The 23972-nt window shown below is 38.8% G+C and overlaps 2 protein-coding genes across 2 annotated transcripts; one reads left to right on the top strand and one right to left on the bottom strand.

Annotated features, from left to right (window-relative positions):
• Positions 1 to 96: 96 nt before the first annotated feature.
• Positions 97 to 10649, top strand: vkorc1l1 (vitamin K epoxide reductase complex, subunit 1-like 1). Its single transcript, XM_044222893.1, has 3 exons — positions 97 to 390; positions 3582 to 3691; positions 6042 to 10649. Exons 1-3 carry the CDS (start codon positions 167 to 169, stop codon positions 6266 to 6268), a joined length of 561 nt encoding a protein of 186 aa, XP_044078828.1. The 5' UTR covers positions 97 to 166; the 3' UTR covers positions 6269 to 10649.
• Positions 10650 to 11487: 838 nt separating this feature from the next.
• Positions 11488 to 23567, bottom strand: gusb (glucuronidase, beta). Its single transcript, XM_044222888.1, has 12 exons — positions 23279 to 23567; positions 21517 to 21702; positions 21196 to 21377; positions 20134 to 20276; positions 19753 to 19940; positions 18421 to 18573; positions 18036 to 18214; positions 16762 to 16908; positions 16149 to 16233; positions 14574 to 14750; positions 14221 to 14356; positions 11488 to 12359 (listed from the first exon to the last, which is right to left on the bottom strand). Exons 1-12 carry the CDS (start codon positions 23492 to 23494, stop codon positions 12208 to 12210), a joined length of 1944 nt encoding a protein of 647 aa, XP_044078823.1. The 5' UTR covers positions 23495 to 23567; the 3' UTR covers positions 11488 to 12207.
• Positions 23568 to 23972: the final 405 nt, after the last annotated feature.

Below are 23972 nucleotides of genomic sequence, written 5' to 3'. Positions count from 1 at the left end.
GAAGACCGTTTATTTGCATATTAGATGATTAAACTGTGTCCGCATAGAGAGCCACGGTCAGGGTTTCTGTAGTGTTGTGCCTCGGCACAGCGGCCCGCCCCTGACGGGGTGGCACGTCCTGACGCTTTTCCACGTCGCAGTTCTGTCTCAGGCGAGCTCGCTGCGTATGTATGCGTGTCTCCAGCTAGGCCAGAGAATGATGGCGGCGCCCGTCCTGAGAGTGTCCACCCCTCGGTGGGAAAGAATAGCTAGGCTTCTTGTTTGCCTGTTGGGCATACTGTTGTCTCTATATGCCTTTCACGTCGAGAGGGAAAAGGCTCGGGATCCGAGTTATAAGGCTATGTGCGACGTCAGCAGCTCCATCAGCTGTTCAAAAGTGTTCAGCTCAAGGTAATTTGAATTCAGCAAAGAGCGCTCAATGAAGCTGCCTGCTATTGTGGCAATCTGGGAAGGGCTGCGCGGTTTAAACTGTCAAATGCACTCAGCTAGCTAACGTTTGCCGGCTGCCCGCTAGCGCTAAGGCTAACTGCAAACTATAACTGCTGGCGTGCTGCGAGCTGGCTGTTAGTTAAATAACCTGTCTGAAATAAGTTAACTTTTAGCTTATCATTCAAAAAGCACATCATTAGCTATCTAGCTCGATGAAGCTAACTTCGCTAACGGTTAGCTAACGCAACCCATTTCTTAACGTTATACTTCTTAGCCAGTTAGCTATCAACAGACAGCCGTCAGCATTGTAAAATTATCCTTCGATAAGTTGCTGATTGCTAATATTAACTGATTGTACTGGATGCTCTCCGAGTATGTAAGGGTAACACATTTGTAACACCAACTTTAGCACAAAAGTTGTCGATAGCTTGTTCAGACCAACGTTATTATGTATGTTGTTGCTGGATAAAGCCATTCATTCCGCCGACCAAAACTAGGATAGTTGGTGGTTAGCTGGCTTAATGTTGATCATTTTGGGTAACGTAACTTTTTAACCTACTAGCTAGCGCTCACGTTAGCTGTCACGCTGTTGTCATTAGCTGTTATGCTAATGTCACCGGGTATCAGTCAGTCCAAGGGGTTAAACCCTACACCCTAGCCACCTAAAGGGACAGTGCACAGAGCTGCTCCAGAGGTCAGTGGAGCGGACTGTACCAATGTTGGCTACCTTAAAGTTTCAGTGCTGCTCACCATCACACATTGTTACCAGACAGAGAAATTGCCACAGCTACACAGATAAAGCTGCTGCTGGAGGTTCACTTTAGCTGTGTGTCCATCAGAAAGAAATCTGAGTTGGTTTACTCACAAAGATGAGTCTGCAAGCAATCATTTAAAATAACATCCCTTTACATTCTTCAGATCACACTTGTATAAAGCCAATTTTGTAAAGTTGCCGTACCAGCTTAACTGTGGGCATTCAACTGTTAATGAATCAAGTTAACCCCACCTATTGAATCTCACAGAATGAGATCCTTTGCAGGCCCTGAACAGATACAGCATTACTGGAATGCAACCTGTCTAGGAGTTATTACATATTTGTAAGATGAGCGAGTGAATTCTCTGAGTATTAGAGACAGTCTCACCTTTGTCAACGAAAATAAGCTCTGAACCATCAGTTGTGACTGAATGTCTTTACAAATAATGAAGTAATGACTGAATGAAAGACATAACTTCCAATTTCTAATTCAGTCTAAACAGTGTTGGTTTTGAGCAGTCTAATCTCTAATGGCTATAAAGTCATTACCGTATTTTTGGTGATGCAGCATATTGTATTTATGTATGTTTAATTGCCTGTTTTGTGCATGCCTGAAATGCTTATCTGTTTAAGATAAAGCCTTGAAATAATAGCCAGAAGGCCCGCCGTAATGAAAATAAAGGAAAGCGTGACTGTCTGCAATGTGGGGAAACACAATTTATTATACACAAAGAGAATATGCTCACACAAAATGGCAAATGAAATGAAAATGCTAAACATATTGCACACTAAGAGATACATGTGTTTTTATTACTTTAAAATGGTAACATGCTTGCTCAGAGGCTTTTAAACTATCATTCTTCCCAAATATTTCATAGCTTGGTGTTTAGAAGTCGACTGTGGCCCCCCTTGGTTGTCAAGACAGTTGCTCTGAGGCACAATTGGTCACGTGGTTGTGGCAAATGAGAAGAAATAAAACAAAGGTCTGAGTTATTGAACCAGCCTCTTATCACCATACTCCTGCTGTATAGCCTCAAATGAGACATGAAAAACTTTTATACTGAATTCATTCTAATGTTCACTAAAACATCATCAGAATATAATAAGAAATAATTAGTATATGAATAGTGATATACCTGTGTAGTTGTACACAAACTAGTTGGCCTATGTAAATAGATCAGCATATATTCATGCTTTTCAAAGTGTCTTCTGTGCTGGAACTCTGGAACTTACTCATTGATTAACTGGATGTCTTTTTTTGAAGTCATATGGCAGGAGTATCTTAAGTAAGCAGGATCACATGCACTACTTTGCACATGTTATGACTTGTTTTATTATGCAAGAAAAATGTGTGTAGCCCTATACAGTAGAGCAAAAGCAATATGTTTACTGAACGTGTTGAATGAGTTTATCATTCCCACTGAGTGAAACTTCTGTTTTTACTTAAGCAAAATGACTGTACATTTGTGGTTTTCCTTGAAAGAAATCTATCAGCACATAAAAAAATTATGTTGAAACTTGCCATAAATAGAATCTCAACAAACGTAAGACAAACTGCTTCACAGCAGGGCAAAAGCTTCAGTTTCACCAGGGCACAAACTGGCATGAGACCTAATGTGTTTAAAGTTAGTGGTGAACAACAGAATGGTATTAACAGGTGGGGACGTGAGAATATTTCACCAGCACCAGTGGCTGTGCCTCCAGAAATTCAGGAAAATGAAATGTCTCCCTCTTGAGACAGTAAATTATGTTTGATTCTTAAAATCAGACAAACTCAATAAAGGGGCTCTCCTTTTACAGGCTCTCATCTGTCACGCGCACTGAAGCACTCAAGTCATGTCAATGTGATTGTCCATTGCAGTAAAGAAATACTTTTTGTTACGCAGCATTTGTTTTCTCCTCCTAAAAAGTCCTGATGGGTTTTGGACTGTAGTTCAGACATAACAATACATTATAAGACATCAACTCGGACTCAGAGAAACTGTGATGGACATGTTTTACGGTTTTGTGATATATTGACAAAACAATGAATCAAGGAAATAATCAGCAGATTAATCGTTAATGAAAATAATCGTTTGTTGCAGCTCTAATTCACTGAACACTAAAGTACTTTTTATGTAAATTATAATTTGCCTCTCCTAAAACACAATTATGCTAAAAAGCAAACCTCATCCAGCCGGTACTTTAGGTTCCTGGAAAACAAACATTGGGAAGACCTGGGTCTGATTGCTGTATATTGTTGTTTTATTTTTTAATCTGATCTCCGCTCATGTAGTCCGACTCATTGGGTTTTGATACTCAGCTGTGATCCAGTCTGTTTAGTTTGCTACAGTTTCCTTCTGTACTCCTGAAATAAAGTTGTAACTGCCTTCTTTGCTGATGTTTTTGTGTGGTTTAGGTGGGGTAGAGGATTTGGACTCTTGGGCTCCATTTTTGGAAATGACAGTGCACTGAACCAACCCAACAGTGTGTATGGGATTGTCTTTTATGCCTTTCAGCTTCTACTAGGTAAGATGTCATTTTCTTCAAAGTAATGTGTCAGTATTGCAAATTGACTGACTCAATACATTGCCTTCCGCTATATTTGACTAAACCTGACTTGACATAATATTTAGTGGCCATGTATAAATATAATTATATAGTTAAATGGGACACTCATACTACTGAACTGCAATTAATATTTTGTTTTTTGGACTTAATTCTAAATAATTTCTACTAAGACTGCAGACATAACATAGTAGTGTAGTAACAGTAAGAATAAGCCAGCTGATCAAAGGGCCTTGATTGCTGTTCTACAGATAGTGGTTTTAGTTGAAGTTGACTCTTATTAATGCTGTGTTTGTCCACGTCTAACTGTGGCACTGACAGTTCAGAGTGATCATACACATTTCTCCTTATGTGACTTGTTTTAACTTGAAGTCTTTTCCCCCTTTGGTTACCTTCGCAGTCATATTCTCCTCCCCTCAGTACATTGATGGTGTTGCCGACTCAGTCACGCTGGTTTGACATATTTTGCTGCCGAGTGGCCTGTAGGCTTGCCTGGCCACCTGGCGCTGGCACAGAACAAGAGGTCCTTTTAGCCACAGCAGTTACCACTCATTTGACTAACACAATAGCAGCCCAGTTAAGCCAAACTGCTACAGCGGGTCAAGATTTCCATAGTAAAGGCAAGATCACTCAGTTTCTGAACTTTCGTTATTCTCACAGCCTTGGACTGTCCAATATTTGTGAGTAGGCATGACTCCAGAATCTGCACAGCCTTTAATCTGATTAATGCCAGCATACAGCATGGGACTACTGTCGAAAAGGACTTTACTATAGGCTCAAATGTTCTTATCCGCCTGAAATTAATGCCATAGTTGTGACCTTTCCCATTATAGTTTTCCTTTATTGTAATTGAATGTTATGAAGAGAATAAGGGAAATATGGATAAAATCCTCTATCACGCAATATGTTATTTTGTATCACAATATGGAAAAATATTGTGATAAAGTAAATTTTCTGGAAAATCAATTGAGAAATTGTTAATGGATAAAATAACCAGACAATTATGTTTGTTTTTGGATAGCACAGGAAATTAAATACTTTACTTTCACATTGATGCAAAAATCATAGAAATAAAAATACAATCCGTCAATAAAGTAGTCCTGCTCATTGATTTACAACATTACCACCAATGGTCTAGTACACCCAGAGATATTAATAGTTATAGGGCATAAACGGAATTTTTCCTCATGGTCTATATTGTCATATCACCCATCCCTAGAAGATAACATATTGTCAGAATGTGTTCTGGTCATTTCCCATGTTAAAAGACCTCTCCTGTACTACCCCAACTTTATAAATGTCTGGTAGTGATTGATGTTACCACCTGTACGACCCCGTCCCCAGTGGTGGAAGTACTCAGATGTTTTACTTAAGTAAAAGTAGCAATACCACAGTGTAGGAATACAGTTACAAGTAACAGTCCTGAATTCAAAATCTTACTGAAGTAAAAGTATTCATTATGTAGAATGGCCCATTTCAGAATAATGTATATTATATTATTGGACTATAATTATTGATGTATTAATGTACACTTTAATGTTGCAGCTGGTAAAGGTAAATACACCACAATTAATTTCTTGATTTATATTTTATTTTAATAATCTAAATCTGCAAAGTAACTAGTAAGTAAAGCTTTAAAATGAATGTAGTGTAGTGAAAAGTACAATATTTCCTTCTGAATTGTAGTGGAATAGAAGTATAATGTAGCGTAAAATGGAAAGTATCTCAAAATTATACTAAAGTAGAGTACTTGAGTAAATATACTTTCCACCTCTGGAGCCACTGCACTGTGAGCCGTCACAGGCCTCAGATAATTTGTGTGACTCAAGCATGTGCAGACAAACCACAAACTGTTTAGCTGGGTATTTTGCCAGTAAGAGAAACCAGGACCTTACTATTTCAGCTTAGGTATGGGAATGATGGATAAATTGGGGCATCGTAGGTTCATATCAAATATATGTCAGAATGAAAGGGAAGATCTGCCTATGACGAGGTACATGAAATAATCTTAGTAGAAAAAGAGAATCTGTTTAGCAGTAATCGTTACAAACCTAATGAAATATCACAAGCACAGACACTTTGGAAACTTAGCCTCAGAACTATGACTGCCCCTCATGTGACAATAGAATAATGTGACCAGTCTATTCAGTGTTTAAGCTGAATGTCATCACGAGGATACTAACATAAATAGAAAACTGTCTGAGGCTGAAAGCGCTGAGAAAAGAGCAGACTCATCAGGTTGCTTGTGTGTTCCAAGGTTGTGTCTTTTATGGTCATTTGCCTAAGCTTTAGTTTTTGTTTCTTGCCGTAGGAATGACTGTCAGTGCAATGGCCGCCCTTATTCTCATGACGACATCCATCTTGTCGGTGGTGGGTTCGCTCTACCTGGGCTACATCCTCTACTTTGTCCTAAAGGACTTCTGCATCATCTGCATCACCACATATGCGCTGAACTTCATTCTCTTTATTCTCAACTACAAGCGACTGGTTTACTTGAATGAGGCCTGGAAGCAGCAGCTCCAGGCCAAGCAGGACTAAGCTGTTGAGAACGGCAAGAAAAATATGATAAACAAACAACAACAAAAAAGAAATGTGACCTCTGAACATTTGACTTGCCACCAGGAGACCTTGCTTCCAAACAATGTTTATTCTGCTGTGTGTTCAAAAAAAATGAAGAAATTTAACTTAAATGTTGGGCCTGACATCTCAATGTTGCAAACATGGAAGGATTTGTAAGTGAAAGATGATTTTCTTTTAATTTCTTTTTCCTTGTTTAACATTGTACTCACTTAAGGAAGGGGCTGGCTGTGTGTATGTGGGGAAACACATCAACCCTCGCAAGCAGAGGCAGAACGCCACAATACAGAACGATGGAGGACAGCTCTCTTTTGAACAAAAAGGATCGCAGAATGGAAGAAAAACAGGACATTAAAGGGGTTTACTTGAAACGGCTAGAAAGGTCCTATTATTGCACAGCGGATCTGCACTAAAACTCGGAACCGAATAATGGGTCCCAAAATTAGAAAAACACTCATTAGGTTATCCTACAGTTTGCAGATAAGGGGGTCCAAAATGATTAACGATTAACATTTATACAGAATACGTTTTTTTCATGTTTACACTTTGTAGTATGTTTCTTTTTGAAGAGGACCACTAATAATAAACACAAGACGATGTGAGATATTGTGTGTAGATCAGTCAGATTGTTTGTTTTGTAAATAGCTGCTGAGCAATATTCCAGGCTAGATTGTGATTTAGTGTTGACACAAACCTTTAAGGAAAAAAAACAAAAAAAAACCCCACCAATAAAACAGGAGAAAACATCAGTAAATCTGGAACAAAAAGTGATCAAGGTCACAGTTAGGTGTATGAGTCTGAAGATGTGCTTGGGACATCTTCCGTCCTGTAACCCTGGTCAGGCATGCAGTTCAGAGTTGTGTGGATTAATTTGTTGTAAGTGGTTATTGTTTCATCTGAAGCCACCGACACAAGTCTTTTGAACAGAACTATAGTTACTTTCACCAAGTTTGCATAAAGGCACCCTCACTCTTTTTTTCCTTTATTTTATGTTATTCTGTGAAAAGCATTCCTGACCACCACACAAGTGGGATCCATAAAGACTTATGTGCCTAAAGGAGTGTTAAGGTGAATTACCTTTTTTTGGGGGGGGGGTCCATGTTAAAATCAGTTTTGCGTTTTGCTCGTTTTATTGTCACAGGTCCAAGGCTTTATTTTTATGATCACGATTTTGTAAATTAAGATACCAGTGAAGTGTTTCTCCCTCCCTAATAGAGTCTCATGAGGTAGCAAAGGCTGCTACACTGTGATTGTCTGCTCAAGGGTAGAGTGGCCTGGTGGCAGAAGCATCTCTTATCTTGCTGTTTTCAGTTGCGTTAATGCTCATCTGGGTTTTGTTCACTGTCCAGCCTGTCCACATTTGATGTCAACTGAACATTAACAGTGATCTTGCCAAACTAAGTTACAATTAATTTGCAGGATGTGAACAAAACTTGGGAAGTGACGTGCTTTGTTGACATGAGCGGCAGAAGCGTAACAAGGCGTGAGATTCTGTAAGAAAACAAAACAGTATGTTAAGCCATATGTGGAGTTTGTGGGATTTTTGCTCCAGTGCGAAAGATATCCAGGTTGCTGATGGTTTTCTAAGATGAACAGCTGCAGACACTGAAGCTTTTCATTAAGTGGTTGATCTAACATAGCAAGGATTGTATGGAGAGAGATCACAGTATGGGAAAAGCAGCCACAGCTTGTAGTGGCTTTGCTAGAAATCCACAGTATTGTCAGTTCAGTTCAGCACCAAGTGACAGAGTAGGACCATTGTCTCTTTTCCATCCAGAATCCACTGATTCGAGTATCCTACTTGTCAGATGCATGGCACACTGTCTCCAGGCTTTAAACATATGTTGGCCATTGGACAATCTTACACTCACTGTCAAAGATGTAGAACAGTCGTAGTAATAACTGTAATAATGTGATTCATCTGTGGTGTTAAACCAGCTTGTTAATAGTTTCCATCACTGCTAGTCTCCATGCTCCTTCATGTTGAATAGAATTCAAGTTCTCCTTGACAGATTTTTTTTTTGTGGAGTGAGGGTTGTTAAAGTATTGATGACAGCAACTGCCAGGAAAGTAATTTCAGTGACATGCTTCCTGTAATAACATATGCAGTCATCATTTGTGTAAGAAAATGGATATTGAGGTACTTTTTTCTCCCCCCAGGATATTGTCAAAATGAAATTGTCTGTTCATGCATGTTGTAACCCATTTACTACTTATCATATGTTGGCTGTGTTACGTCACTGTTACCCATTTCCCAAAGTATAACGATTGTTATATATTTAAAGTAGTTTGTCCTACGTTCCAGGCAGACAGTTTCCATTCGTTTCACTATGGGATGATATAAACTTTAAGAGACGCTTCCATCACTTAATCCTTCACAGTGAAGATCATATACATATTCACTATGTCAATATTTGTCCTTTGGGTCTGAGTAACAACAGTATAACTGATAAATGTGATGCAGTTTGGCAAGCTACTAGCCAAATCTAGACTTCAGTTTCAGTATGGATAACCTGACTTCGAGTATGCCACTGATTTAGCATTGCACTCCTATGACATTTATTCCAAATCGATGCAGCAAAACCAGAGATTTCTTTATTATTCCACACATTCTTCTTTCTTGTCAAAACATGGCGCCTACATTACCCATAATGCAACTCGACCGCCTACAGTTCGGTTCGGAAATTTGGGTGTGTTATGCTAATAGTGACTAATGTAGCCTCGAGCCTCAAGCAGAGATGAGGAGCGGGCTGCAGAGGTCTGGTAAGCTTAGTTCTTTGTGACTCCACACCTCCAGATTGACTCACACAGATCCCTCTGGAGCCACAAAAGGCTTTATACAGCTTTTTTCCACATATGCAGTAGTACTGCCCGTGACCTGTAAACAGACTGATGTGTAAAATTGACGGAGTTCCCCTTTAAGCAAATTTCAAATCTTTGTGAGTGGATTTTCATGTCATACAGAAAAGAATGGGAACTAATGGTGCCTGGAAGGGAAACTCATTTAAACACTATGGAAAATGGTTGGCAGTTACGTTACGTTGACATAATTGGTAGTAAACTGGCAGAAACCTGCGAGCACCAGTACAGTCATTTTAACAAACTGTATGGTAGGATGATTTAAATGTTTGCATAATTTCTTAGCAAGTCATCTTTAAGATCTTTCTTATAAAGCATTGCCTTGTCAGGCTCTTATCAGGTTCTTTTTCATCTCAACTCGGAATGAGATCAACAACCACTGTTTTGTCCTTTTTCTGGGAACGCCTGTGCACTTACATAGAGACAAGTCTCCTATGGATTCACTTGCACAAGTCAAATTTTTTATTTAGAGAAGTCAAACTGACAACTTGCTAGTTTTTGCAACAACAGAAAACTACCATAGAACTGACAAGTATACAGTAGATAGCCTAGTATTAAGTTCATGATTCCAGTCATATGCAAGCCTATTACAATAGTTGTGTACAGTTACTTTAAAGAAATGAGTAAGGAGATTGGCTGTTGAGTCAAAAGTTTGAAGTCTTTGGCTGGTAAAAGGATCACCGAGTTGTGTGATGATTTAATGTAAAAAAGATCGATACTGCATTCTCATGAATATTCATTTAGGCCCTGAGGTATAACTGCCATGTTAGTTGCATCACCAATGCCAACAAAAGTGCCTTCTGTTTGATCACTAGGCCTTGAGCCAAAGACGAGCAACAGTAATAGCCTTGTAAAATGAAAAATTGTAACTGTAACAGGCACTTCTGCTTGCCTTCCTTAAAATGTAATCTGATAAATTGGTAATTCCCAAAGATTTGATATCCAGTATCCATGCAAAAATCAATTCAGAAATTGCCAGAAAAAAAAAGCCCTGTCAAATCAATGGCCGTTCCTTTTTCCTTCCTGAACTCCACTATATAATTACCATCTTTATTTTGTCTAGCTAGGACATGTTTGTTAGCTAAAAATACACTCTGTTTAAACTACATGATTGTAATGTTCTTTCTTCATCATTAATTATGCCCTTTAGCTGTATAGACTGTTAACATTCTGGGTTATTTTAGTTTTTAAAAAGTCGAGGGGTTGGAGGGCTAGGAATCCATGTGTCAGCATAAAATGTTTATTCAATTTCTTTGTGGAGGAAAACTTACTGGGTTTGCTTCTGTATTGCCAAATATGTTTTAAAATGCTGTATTTTCTTACATGGAAAAGTGTTACATGAATGGTAGGAGGGTGCAAAAAATAATCTGTTTAAATCCAGCTTACTTTAAGGGAAAACTGTGGAAAAGTTTGACATAAGAACATTTTTAATTGTGTCATTGTCATGTGGAAATGATCTACCATTAAAACATTCCCTCTGAAACTACCTGTCACTTTAAGTTATTTGAATGATGAACACAGAGTGACTGAACTAAAAGGGGATCACTGCTTAATTTAATATGATTTTGTTACTATGACATTAACATGTTCACAACTTTTCAAGTCTGTCTTAAAACAATAGTCAGGTGCCCATATGAACATTGAAACAGGTTTTGCTTGCTGTAATCATCCCTCCTGTTTATACTGGCCATGGTGGAATGCCCCTTCAAGCTCATTCTAACAAGTCAATTAGGTAGTAATTTAGCAAAAGTAATTTCCCTAAATCTGGCAATGGTTGGGTTTTAGTTCTCTGAATATCATTATTTATGTTGAAGTTCTTTTTCCCCCTTCACTTTCTGAAACATAAACCATATAGATTTAATTGAAATCAATACTGGATGCAGATGCAATAAAATGCTATCGAACGCCAACCTTATCTGACACAGAATATTTAAAAATCAGTATGTGAACATATAGAGTATCTTTCCAGTTGCTGAGCGAACCATGTGTCTAAACCGTAAGGGTTGAATGTGGATCAGTCATATCCGGCTGATACTCGCTGATTCTCTATTCAGTATTTGTCCAGCTGTAAAACAAAGGTCAATCGTGTGATGAGGGTACAAGCAGAGTCACTGATAGTGAAATGTCTGATTGAAGTCGGGCCACCATCAACATTCAACACATTACTTAACCCTTTAGGTGTATGTTGAGTTTCTGAAAACATGCACAGCCACAGTGACTTAGGGAATCAGCACTAAGACTGCAAAATACATTTCAATGTGCTCTACAAAACTACATAAGGCAAAGTTAGGAATGGTTTGACAAAAAATACAAATTGCATATAGAGTACATGTTTTGTCTTTAATACCTTGATTCATAGCAAATGTGTTTTTTCCCCTCTTGATTTTCATATATAAAAATAAAACACTTAAGATTAAATTCAGCATTGTAATTCACATTAACAAGTACTTTTTATCCTTGAAAAATACTAAAATACAGTCAGATTGGTTGCACAATGCAAAGAAATGACAGATGCTTCCAACGCAGTTGTTATATCAACACACCTTTTTATGACCTTTTTATGACAGCAATGGAAAGCATCACCTCACATATCTGTATCAGAATATCCTGTAATAGCTAAAGAAATTATTACACCTTCACTCAGGTGTATCCAAAGGACACCATATAACAGTTATAATTATTATTATTATAAAATGTGAATTGCATCATTGTTGAGGCACGAGAGGCTCATTTTTAAAATCAGCATTGAAAATTGCTTTTATGTTCTGATAATGTTCCAGATTGCTGGAAAATCCCAGATTATAGTGTCTGTGATTTAGTTCACACTGCAGACCACAGGAATGGCATAGCTAATAATTACTATTGTGTTTCATAGTAATTTGACCTTATATATACACTCACAGAAAAGGTTTCAAAGGAAGTGTTCTATATGTGCTTCAGAAAACTGCCTCAAGAAACAGAATTTTACCAGCATTTTTCCATAAAACAGTGTTTACACAGGATCGAACCTGTCCTGGACTGGGTGCCCCATGTGGCAGGTGTCAGAATGAGCAGGGATACTTGGTCCAAGGAGGTAGTCTGCCAGTTTCATTGGCCAGTCTCCAGTACCTCTCCTTCAGGATGAATGCTGCTGATTTAGGCTGCCTTTGCCTGCTGAAAATGCCCTTCTTGTTCCCCACCACACGGGTGATCCCTGCAGACACAAGAGGGATCAACAAGAACCTCGTCATGCACAGGGCGCCAAAACAGAGGAGCCCTTTGTCAGGTCAATATGCAGACTGATTAAGGTGTGAAGAGTTTTTTTTTTTTTTTTTGGAGTAAACTGCTTCCTAAATGCCAAAAGCAAGAAAGCTAAGTCTATAGCTACAGGTATAAGTAGTTAGAAGTGGGCAAAAATAGCTCTGTCATCAGGGTGTTCTGATTTGTCAGTCCAGGGGACAAGGGGGCCTAGAAAGTTGGCAAGAAATCAGTGCTGGCTTTCACACACACACCTCCTGAGTGCCACAGCCACGCCTCCTATAGGCTTAAACAAAGGAAAAGTAATGCCAAGCACCAGCGCCGTCTGAAATGTAGATTCATCATTTCTACAGCCAGGGCCATTTCTGGACATTTTGCTGCCCTTGGAGAGACGTCCACTGGTGCCTCTGGGGGATTGATCTTTTCATTATAATAAATAATATTTTATTTGTATTATTTTAAATGGAACTTTATTCAACTTCACTCAACTTTTGGTCCGTGTCATGTTGCTAACATCATCTGTCAATTAGTAATTTTACTGTATATGCACAAATGTCCCTGTTATGACTTATCCTGGTTTAGTCATGTTCGGGAAATGTTATGGAACATAACCTAGTTATTAATATCCCTGTATGATTCTAACATTATCAGGTTACTGATCATCTGTGCAGGAGTGTCTTTGACTCCACCACATCAAACTGTGCATCAAGCTGTGTGGTCAGGGGTGTAATGGTGCACAGTGGCCGTTCGACAGCTGTCATTCCAGGAGCAAACGCCTGGATTTATAGCCCATACCTAATCACAAATTGCCACAAGTGGATTGGTCCTGATCTAGATCCTGTGGACTGGCTCAGGACTAGGGCTGCAACTAACAATTATTTTCAGTATTGATGAAAAATGGTAAAATGCCCATCAAAAATTCCCAAAGCCCAAGGTGACATCTTCCAATGCCTTGTTTTTTCCGACCAACAGTCCAAATCCCAAAGATAGTTAGTTTACTATCATAAAAGACTAAGGAAACCAGAAAATATTCACATTTGAGAATCTGGAACCAGTGAAGTTTGGCATTTTTTCTTAAAAAAGTGATTAATCGACAATCAAAACAGATGCGGATTAATTTTCTGTCGATCTCACTAATTGTTGCAGCTATACTTGGGACATCCTTACTTTAATTTCAGAGTGTTGATGACTGTTTATCACTATAGGCTTTCTTTAGTTAAACCTACTGTCTTACTGACTACTACATGACTCGACGGTGCACCTGAGCACATAACCTATTATGAGTGTTTCCTGCGGAGGTGTGGATCATATTATGATGTTTGCATGGAACATGTATTTATAGGCCGCATGATTCCTACACAGCGGTGTGAGCAAAATAAGCGGCAGCCAGCAGGTTATATGACAGCGAGCATCAGCCCCAACAGAGTGTCCCTCTACAGAGTCTGCCTGTAGTCTCCTCTCAGCATCGGGTGTTGAGTGCCATCAGTTCAGTGTGAGCAGTGTTTTTTTTTTTTTTTTTTTAAAACAATGTAATGTGCGCATTGGATGTCAGTGTCCCAAACTTTTAGAAGTAGAATGACCGTCTGAAGTTAATTACAAAACATTTTGTCATCTTCTCTGGCGCTCCTCCAGCTGGTGGCGCCCTAGGCGACTGCCTAGCGCGCCGCAACCTAAAAAACGGCCTATAGCAATAACAGAACCCTTGATATACTGTCGTCACGGAAGGAAATAAATAGCAGAATTCACTCAGCATACTAACAGGAGCAGTGTATAAACTGGGCAGTTCTACAGGTTGTTGTGACCTGCAGCTGCAGTACCTTGTGCAGTCATGAAGTCAGCAAAGTTCCAGATGAGTTCACCAATGACATACTGCTTCCTCTTCTGGTCGAACACATTGTGGTAGCTCTGCAGGACTACCTTCTGGTACTCCTCAGTAAACATCATGGGTGGATCCTGGAGAGTGAAAAGACCCCAGCCCCCAGCATTAACATTAATGTCTCTAGGAAAATGTGTTGCAATCAAAATATCTAAGACAGATGTGGGGAGGCTGAGGTTTAGCAAAATCTGAAATTCATCGCAGCCTTAGGATGCAACTAATTTTTTAAAAATAAATATAATTGCTGGTGCACTACAGTCGGGTATTTGGAAGTGTATGTGTGTGAATCCTCACACTGTGAAGCCCTGGCACCACATCTGCTCCATATTCGCTCTGGATGATGGGTTTCTTGTACTTTCCATACCAGTTCTCAAACTGAGTGTTGAGCTGGATGGGGATGACCTCCGTGTGGCCTGGATCATGGTACCAGGAGAAGTAACTGTTTACACAGATTACATCCACATAGGGAGCCTAGGGACAAGATAATAGACAAAATATGACTTCAAGAGATACTCTTCAACACGCCCGTAACTTTCCTTCTGTTAAACACAGTTTTATCTTTTTTTTTTACAAACATAAATTACAAATAAAGGCAGTGATAATAATCCCTTTTTGTAGATTCAATTATTCATTCATAATCAAGCAAGGAATTTTCTTGTAATGGCAATTATCTGTTATGAGGCAAAATATGAACCATTATTCCCATAACACTAAAGTGAATGTTTGTCACTTTTACTATCTTTTCCAATATTAGGATATATGGGGTGGCGGTATTGAAAATTTAATTCAGAGGCTCTTCATCCAGGCAGAGGCCTTTACAAATTAGTGCTGTCAGTTACCGCAAACTAATCAGTACCTTGGAGCTACTAACTGCACCCTAAAAGATATTCCTCACAGCACAGGAATGTGAACAATTCTTAGGCATGTCAACAACTTAGTTTGACATCGGGTCAACAAGAGTTTCAGAATTCGAACAGATGAACCTCTGAAGCTCAGCAGGATACCTTGAGGATTTGACTTTTACTCCCTTATTTTTCATCAGGCACTTTATCGGATCCATTAAAAGGCCATTATTTTAATATACAAGAGTCAAGTGTCATGATCTGACTTGCAGCACTGAGAGGCACAAAAGGTATATTTTGCCCTTCCTTTCTGCAAATGTTTTTCCACACGGGCAATCCTCACTCAACTTTTACAACATTTGTTTTTACAACATTTAAGAATGTGTCAAATTATATCATCAGTTACAGAAAAATACTTAAAATTCTAAACCAATTTTTCAAGGGCTTTAAAATGTTTTTGTTGTTTCCCCTGATGCCCAATTCAGGCCAAGTCAGCCGGAGCAAAATTGGTGCTATAAAGCATATGTTGCATTTGATATTTGCTCATTTATGAGCTAAACAAATGTGAAAAGTTTCAGTATCTGACCTTAAAATATGAGTTGTTAGTATCTCACATGTTCTGCTAGTAGGTAGCTAACCTTTTTTTTTTTTTAAGTTTAGTTAAATGAACTTTAAGGAGTAACTTAACAGCAGACTGAAAAGCAGTGTTCTGCTGCTCTCTCTTGGTTGGAAGTTTCAAGTCTGTTTCACCTCTGACCACAGCCACCATCAGTGATAGGTGCGATTGGGTGTGGCCAGAGGTGTTTTGCACTTGTAACCACACCCAAGAGTGATGTCACTGTGTACTGACACACCCTGGAATACACATCTACGTCACTGCAGCAAGGTGAGAAGTTAGCAAAAACAAGATTTTCAGTGGGTGTTAAGAACGCTCCCATTGTAAAAAAATAATAATTTCAGATATTGACAACACTGGTTTTCACTTTGGCATATTGTTGATATTGAAGTGAGAACTGTAAAAACTCACCCCTTTGTCCCTGGCATAGTTACTGTCTGTGATATAAGTGACGGGCCGGGTAGGATCCAGAGCTTTGGTATGTTTTATCAATGTCCTGTAAGAAAAACAAAAAGCAGGTGATTAAATTGCAAGTTTGTTATTATTACAATGTCATATACTTTACTTGATGGGCAGGTCGAGAATTTGTCTGCCCTGTTTGTCATCCTGAAGCCTCAGGCTATTACTGAGCTCTAGCTGTTAGTGTTCAGGACAGCTTCATGATCTGACTGCATTCCACATATCAGAGTAAAGGGATAGGCTGTGGCTGACAAACAAACCAGTATATCTCCTACAGATACACATACAGACAGTTTAAAGCTTTACTTTTTGTTTTTTAAACACAAGTTTGGGGCTTTCAGGGGCATCCGGGTAGCCCAGTTCTTGTCTATATCAAATAAAGTTAAAAATGCAAAAAAAAAAAAAAGAACTTCAAGGCACAGATAAGTAGAAAAAAAACAAAACAAGTGAATGATCTTGCATCCACACAGGGCAAATAAGTCAACAGTCCGTTTGTGTATAAATGAATATTTGATGAGTGGATCCATTCAGTGCTTCACATCTAAAAATAATGACCTGTACTCACTTGAAATAGAATTCAGCAGGGGGCATCTCTGCAGCCGGCTCATTGGCTACTGACCACATGACCACAGAGGGGTGGTTCTTGTCCCGACGTACAAGCTCATCCATGACAACCAGGTGATGGGTCAGGGAGGCGTTTCCAAAACTGCGACTACATTGGCAAGGCACAAAAGACACATTTCAGGTTTTCAAACCAGCCAACAAGACAAAGCTAACACTCCATCAACAACTGTATGCAAGATCAGTGAGGGCTCACCTGAAAACTGTTGTTTGTCAGTAACAGATTAAAAGAACAAGTTGTCTTTCATGAACCTAATCCACAAAGAGAATGTTTTGTATGTATTCACATGTCTTTGAATTCCTGATACTGATCCTTAAAGGATAGGTTCACAAGTCTGTCTTAAAACAAACTCACATGCCCCATATTTACAGTGAATAGGTATCATCCAAAGTTACAGTCTTTTTATGGACCAAATGGAGTATTGTGAGTATTGTATTGAGAAAGACTTGAAAAATGTGAACCTGTCCTTTCAAGGCCAACATTGCCATCCACAGAGCCACACCGCTAGCATGGCTAAAAATGCTGTCACCATAAACATACAGTGAGAGATACAAGAATGCTGGAAGGTGAGAGATCTTTCTGTATGTTTCCTCCTGCAATGCTGTCCTGTTTTTGATCAGATCAAACTGAAGTAAACTGTGTGTGAAACTTAATGAAATTTGGCTTAAAGTTGTAAATCATCTGATTCTTCTTTTTGCTCTTTCCCCTTCACTACAAGTTCCATTGAATTAATTTAACTGGATTAACTTCCATTAAATTTAGATGGAAATTGTTTTGTAATGTGATTAGTTATCTTTTTAACTCAACTCCAGCCCCCAGTTACTAGGAAATACTTTATTTTCAATACGCTGTTGAGAATATGCATCTTTCATTCTCATGTATTTTCCTAGTTATTTTCCAAATAAAAGTTCAATTTTGGCACTTCTTTTGCAGACTGTTTGCAGACTTTCATATTCACTGGAAGAGGGTTTGTCCAGTCTGCAACTCAGCCAGGATCTTGAACAGTGTTAGACAGGGACAAGTTTCTTGCATATATATTTTGTTGCTCTAATTTAACAACCAGGTTAGAGGGTTTTCAGTAGTGGTGATGGACACCACACGTAAGTCTGTCCTCTGTCTTCATACACTGTGACTAACAGTGAGATGTTCACGCTGTTGACCACTTTGAACCCTCAAACACACCCAAAGGTCACAGAGATATGAGCAGTGACGCTTACATGTCTTTGATGCCCACCCCCGGGCACTCATCTATCACCACGATGCCATGGCGGTCACACATCTGCAGGATCTCCTCAGCATAGGGGTAGTGGCTGGTGCGGAACGAGTTGGCCCCCAACCACTTCAATAAGTTAAAGTCCTTGATAATCAAGGGCCAGTCAAAGCCTTTACCTCGAATCTACAACACAAGGTAAACAGAGGAGGGGAGGATTGGATTATTGAACTGTATCCACTTTTTCTACCAAATTTCCTGTCTGTTATCAGAAATTAAATATCCATCAGACTGAGCTAGGGGAAAGCTCTGCAAATGTTACAACAGATATGTTGCTTCAAATCTAAATGAGTCTTTTGGTAAAGGTTTTGCTTCCCTCTAGTGGTACTCACATCAGCATCCTCATGTTTATTGACTCCGTGGAAATAGAAGGGCTTGTTGTTGATGAGGAACTGGGTGCTGGTAACCTCGACAGTGCGGATGCCAACTGGTAGAGTATACACATCCTCATATGTTGAGCTCTCATCAGCCGACATTAAGCGAACCTAGATGTTACAGTGCAGATTTCAGAAACATTTTTTCTCTCTGTCATCTCTTTCAGCAGACATTGTGAATAGAAGAGGTTGTGCTGAATATCAAACAACTACAGCTAGATGGGGAGTCCATTCTTACACAAGATAACACAACACACACCTCAAAGTGGTGCAAAAAAAATGTCACGTGAAGAAAAGTGAAGGGAAATTAAAGCCATAAACTTAATGTTAAATTCAGCCAGCAAATAAAACATTTTTTTCAACCCATTTAGATTTTTTCTCATATTTTAATTTTAGAGTAATCATTAAATTTTCTAGCAAGGGTGCAAAAACGGTGCATAGAAATAGTTTTTTTTAATTTCACATGCAAGACGCAGTTTAGCTATGACCAACAGCGCTCTCTCTGACAAAACTATAAAACAAAAAGAATTCACTCTGGAGTAGAGCACAACATTTATTTATATGCAGACAATATCTTGCTTTACCCTTAAGATCTACAAAACTCCCAACAGGACGTAATCAATTCCATAAACAACCTCACAACTCTCAGACTACACCATAAACTGGACCACATCAACCACTTTCTGTCTCAGAAGACTTGTGGAGTCCTACAACCCACACACTATCCCTTCACCTTTGGTAATATCAAATATTTGGGTATTAACATCTCCCCGAAGCTGACGGTTATCCCATCTTAATTTCACCCCTCTTTCTCTCTCTTCCCCCTATATCCTTACACACGCACACAACTCCCAAACACACACTTACTTGTGTGCGTATTACAATAAGAAAATCTAAATGTATCTCATCTCTTTATCAAATTTTTATTAAAAGGTACCTCCTGTTATTATTAATCATGTCTCATATTTGTCTTCCTGTTAATCACTTGTCTTGCACTATTAATAAACATACACACAAAAATATGGTGGTAGAATTGGGTAATTTTACATTTTGACTTATGCTTGAACAACTTGTGTCCAAGCATAAGTCATAATGTAAAATTACGGCTGTAGTCTTGTGATGTAGTCTTGTGATCTTCATAAAGACCAACTATAATTAATAAAAGATGATTCTTTCTTAAGGCAACTGCCATATTACTCTCACATATCTAGTGGCAATGCTCATGTGACCTGCATCTGAAACTTTATGCAAAAAAATTACCTTGACATGTATGTAAACATGTTGTCTTACCTCCATAGAGTACAGATAACCTGGATTCTCATGCATCAAATACGGCCACCACAGCTTGACATCTATTACTTTGAGCACTCCAGATGGCTCGCTAGAGGAGGCCACACAGTGGCCATCTTTATCTATCAAAGTGACCTTCAGGGTGGCTGTGGCAGCACCTTGGACTGATACCTTGTATTTGACTAGACCTGAAACACAGGGGAAACAACACTCTGAACAATGTCACATAAAAAGACATGACCCAGAATCAGATAACGTCTCTTCATTAAATCAATAAAGCTATATGTGATTTTTGTAAACTACCAGTTCACTCTGTTACAAATGCTTTGGTGCTACTGATTTGAAATTGAGTAAATTAGTGGTTTCATTGTAAGCATTTACCAGTGCTATCCAAGAAGTCAGTCACCACAGTGATGTCATCCACATAAGCCTTAGGAGTAGTATACAGCAATACAGGGCGATGTATGCCAGCATAGTTGAAGAAATCGAAGTAGATGTTTTGCACAAAAAAACCATCAGGGTACCTGTTGAGCAATTACATTTCCTCATTATCTGAATACTCACTGAAAGGCAACTGTACACATTTAATCTCGCCCAAATACTACAGCAAACTAGAAAGGGCTAGACTCTCTGAATAAAAGAAAAGAAAATCTGTTCAAAAACACTGGAAATAGCAAATGGAGCTTTCCAAATGCATTTGTATGGCAGCAAGAGATGAAGTTAAAGCACCTAAAAAGGAGTTGAAATGTCAGTTGAGACATAAGTAAAGAAAGGAGTTGAAGTGCAAGTAGACAAAGGAGTCGACGTGACCGAAATGAGATGAAACATCACTTAAGTTAAGAGGTAAGTGGTGAAAGGAGCTGAAATGTCATTGCGGAGTGTCACCTGCATTGTAAGCACTAAAAACAGTGTATGTGTAAGCGTGAATACAACTGAACTGACAGTTGAAGTATAAGTGCTCAAAAGCAGCTGCATTTTCTTACAAATCATCACAGTTGAAGTTAAAGTAAAACTGATGAAAGCAGTTGAAGGGTCACATGATGTGCAAGGTGTGAAAACATTTGATACATCAGTTGATCAGTGTCCACAGATAGGTTAAGTGATGAAAGCAGTTAAGGGTCAGTTTAGGAATGACTGGTTCTTTGTGGTAACCATTCTAACCCAGCACAATGCACACCAATGTTAAAATCTAAATGTCTGAAAAAACAGAAAATATTAACTGCAATTTCTCAAAAACTGTAAAAGATATCAAAAAACTGAAAAGATGTTTTAAAGTGTAGTGATTTGTTTGAATTACTTCGAATTACTTATAACTATAAATGATTTTAAACATGTGAATCGAAGCAAATCAAATTTAGTTCGCTTCAGCGACGGGAGCACACAAATGAATTTAAGCTTCCGTATCAACAGTGTTTTAATTAAAAATAAAGAGAATAAGGTTACTTGGTGTGGTCGTCCATGTGCTGGATGATTCCTGGAGGAAGAGTCTCCAGAGTCAGAGTGTTGTTGACAGCGATGGTGATCCTGCACGGTATAGTTGGGTCCTTGCGGATTAAACTGCCTATCTCAGCCTCAAAAGGAAGATGGCCACCTTCATGCTCTGTCACTTTCACCCCGTTCACCCACTGCAGGAAGTAAAGACAATGATTCCATATTAGCTTGATCACATCATTACAAGATGTGGGATTAAAGTGGTGAGTGTCATATAAATCAAAACTGCAAAAAGTGATGCAGATTACTTGTTTTTGTACATGTGATACTCACCACTACTGAATGATAGTGAGCACTTCCCACTCTCAGAACCACTCTTGTTCCTTTATCAGCGACCCAGCGGGCAGGCACCACCACCTCTCGCTCATACCACACCCAGCCAATGAAATCTCTCAGTGTGGGGTCCTGGGTGATGTCATTGTAGCTGGCAGGAACTGGCATGTCAATCACTGGGCCAGTCTAGGGAAAATGAAACTTCAATGAAAAGACAATATTTTTATTTCTAACAGTGGATCTGCTGTACTCAGTAGTGAGTTTATAGTTACTAATTTACTTTATTTAGTTAATAATCAATACTAGCAATAACACCATGATAATAACAGGGAATTAATAATGACTATTTTACTTGAGCTTCATTTTGCTCCAATGGCAATGGTTGGATCCTAACCTGGGGGTCAGGACCCCACAAGATATATCTGAGGGGTCACAAGAAGATTAATAAGAAAATTAATAAGAAAGAAAAATATATTTCTGTGAAACACAATTATGTATATTTTTTCTGACTTTTTTCTGTTTTCCTTCTAAATTTAACAATCTGAGAAGAAAATGAAAAATTACCCTACTGCTCACAACGAATGTCCACACTAAGCATGGGACAATATGAACATTTCATGTCATGATTATCCTGGCTAAAATAATTGCGATTCACGATATTCTCCCGATATTCATCAAAATATGCTTAAAACTCTTAAAATCGCACTAAAACATGTTAGACTCACTTCACCTTACATTCTGTTGATAATTTTTTTTTTATTGCATCAGATAGGATACACATCTTTTTAGTGAAAAACAATCAAATAATCTTGAATAAGATAATCACAAATCATAAGGTCGTCCTGCATAAATAAAGATAAATAAATAATTAAAAAATAGCAACATTGTGTGAGTCTGTTCTTTCTTACATGATAATTCCTGTATTTTTAAAATCAGGTTATATTTTTCACTTTATGATGTCAAATGGTACAGACAACAATTGCATCAGTATATATAATTTACCCTTAACTGAAGAAATACAGGAATTATCCTTTAACAAAAATAAAGTCCAACTGGCATTGGGCTTTTCAAGTCACTCATGTGAGGATATTCACGATTATCCTGATTGTGAAAATTCACCACGATGAACTTATCTTGAGTGTTTTTATCCCGATCTGCGATAAAATTGTCCCATATCCTAGTCCACACTAAGGCCATAAACTGTGACGAGGGGTCACAAAGTAGACTTTGCCTTATTTTAGGGGGTCACGAGCCATAAAGGTTGGGAACACTGTCCTATGATATTATAATTATGTTTCAAAAAGCTATATGAACTTGAGAGTGTGCCTGTTAAACTGGTAAGTATGATCTTAATTAAAACGTTTTTATAATTTTACAGTATCACAGTACTACCCACTAAGAGGCTGATAGTAGTAAGTTTTATCTCCAGGTATCATTATAATACTCCTACAGTATAGAGTATATGGGCTTACAGTGTGTTAGTGTGATACTCAGCTGTAAGTTTCTGCAGACTTGTACTTTGTGGGGTTTTGCACCTCCTATGGTATGCTATGTAGATTTATATTACGTGTCTTTGACTTATATATGGGCTGCATGATTATTCAAGGTTCTGATTTACAGTATCAGTCTAAAATGTACCCTACTGCAGCTTACTGCCAGTGATTATGATTAGATGAGGAACCCTTTTAAAAACTTTTTAAGCTGTCAAACAAGTGACCTGCTTTATTTCGTCAGACCTGCTGTTAGCTACTGTCCAGCTCACCTCTGCCAGGCGACTATTGTACCATGCCCTCTCGAAGCCCTGGTTCCGGTTTGGGGACTTGTCAGCCCTGAAGCCCCACAGTCCGTTCAGCTCCTTCACCTCTCTGGAGGAAGACTCCCGGGGGAAGAGCATACCAGCGTCCAGCAGACACACCGCGTCAAACACGGCAAACAGGCCCAAAACGCGGAACACCCCGAGACCTCCAGGTATGACCATCCTGAACAACTCGTGCCCACTCGGAAAGTAACTAAGCGCTTTTTGTTGCTGATTCAGTCACATGATTTTTTTTCCTGTAGTCACGTGACCGCAGAGCTGCCTTCGGTTACTGTCGGAAATTTCTCGATTAAGAGGTGAACTGAACATGGTTTTACGGTATCATTAACGTGCCCGAAACAATCGTGAATATATATGCTATGTGTCCTGGCCTGGCTGGCAAATGTCAAGGTCGTCAAAAGAAAAGACAGAAACAGAAATGATAATTGCAGAATTAATAAACTTTTCATGTATTCTAAATCCTCTGGTTTTAAATCATCATTCACAACACTGAATAAATGACACTAGATGGCGGCAGACACTCGTACATCAAAGTCATCGGTAGAGAGCAGAAGCATCAGTTCACTGATTTTATGAAAGTGTCCAATAGCGCCTCCACACCCCCATATTTCCTTTCAGCACATGGACGGATGAACCTACT

Source organism: Siniperca chuatsi, linkage group LG14 (genome assembly GCF_020085105.1).
Source record: "Siniperca chuatsi isolate FFG_IHB_CAS linkage group LG14, ASM2008510v1, whole genome shotgun sequence".
Lineage (NCBI taxonomy): Eukaryota > Metazoa > Chordata > Actinopteri > Centrarchiformes > Sinipercidae > Siniperca > Siniperca chuatsi.
Note: the sequence above shows the minus strand (reverse complement) of the source record. Positions and strands in the feature narration are given on the sequence as shown.

Bases quoted from the DNA above. Each gene is read 5' to 3' on its own strand.
- vkorc1l1 (XM_044222893.1), top strand. From the start codon at position 167: ATGTATGCGTGTCTCCAGCTAGGCCAGAGAATGATGGCGGCGCCCGTC. The intron at 391-3,581 runs GTAATTTGAATT...TGTGTGGTTTAG, and splicing joins TCAAAAGTGTTCAGCTCAAG to GTGGGGTAGAGGATTTGGAC. The intron at 3,692-6,041 runs GTAAGATGTCAT...TTCTTGCCGTAG, and splicing joins TGCCTTTCAGCTTCTACTAG to GAATGACTGTCAGTGCAATG.
- gusb (XM_044222888.1), bottom strand. From the start codon at position 23,494: ATGGTCATACCTGGAGGTCTCGGGGTGTTCCGCGTTTTGGGCCTGTTT. The intron at 14,751-16,148 runs GTGAGTTTTTAC...TCTTGTCCCTAG, and splicing joins ACTATGCCAGGGACAAAGGG to GCTCCCTATGTGGATGTAAT. The intron at 12,360-14,220 runs GTACTGCAGCTG...TTGTGTCTGCAG, and splicing joins TGACTTCATGACTGCACAAG to GGATCACCCGTGTGGTGGGG.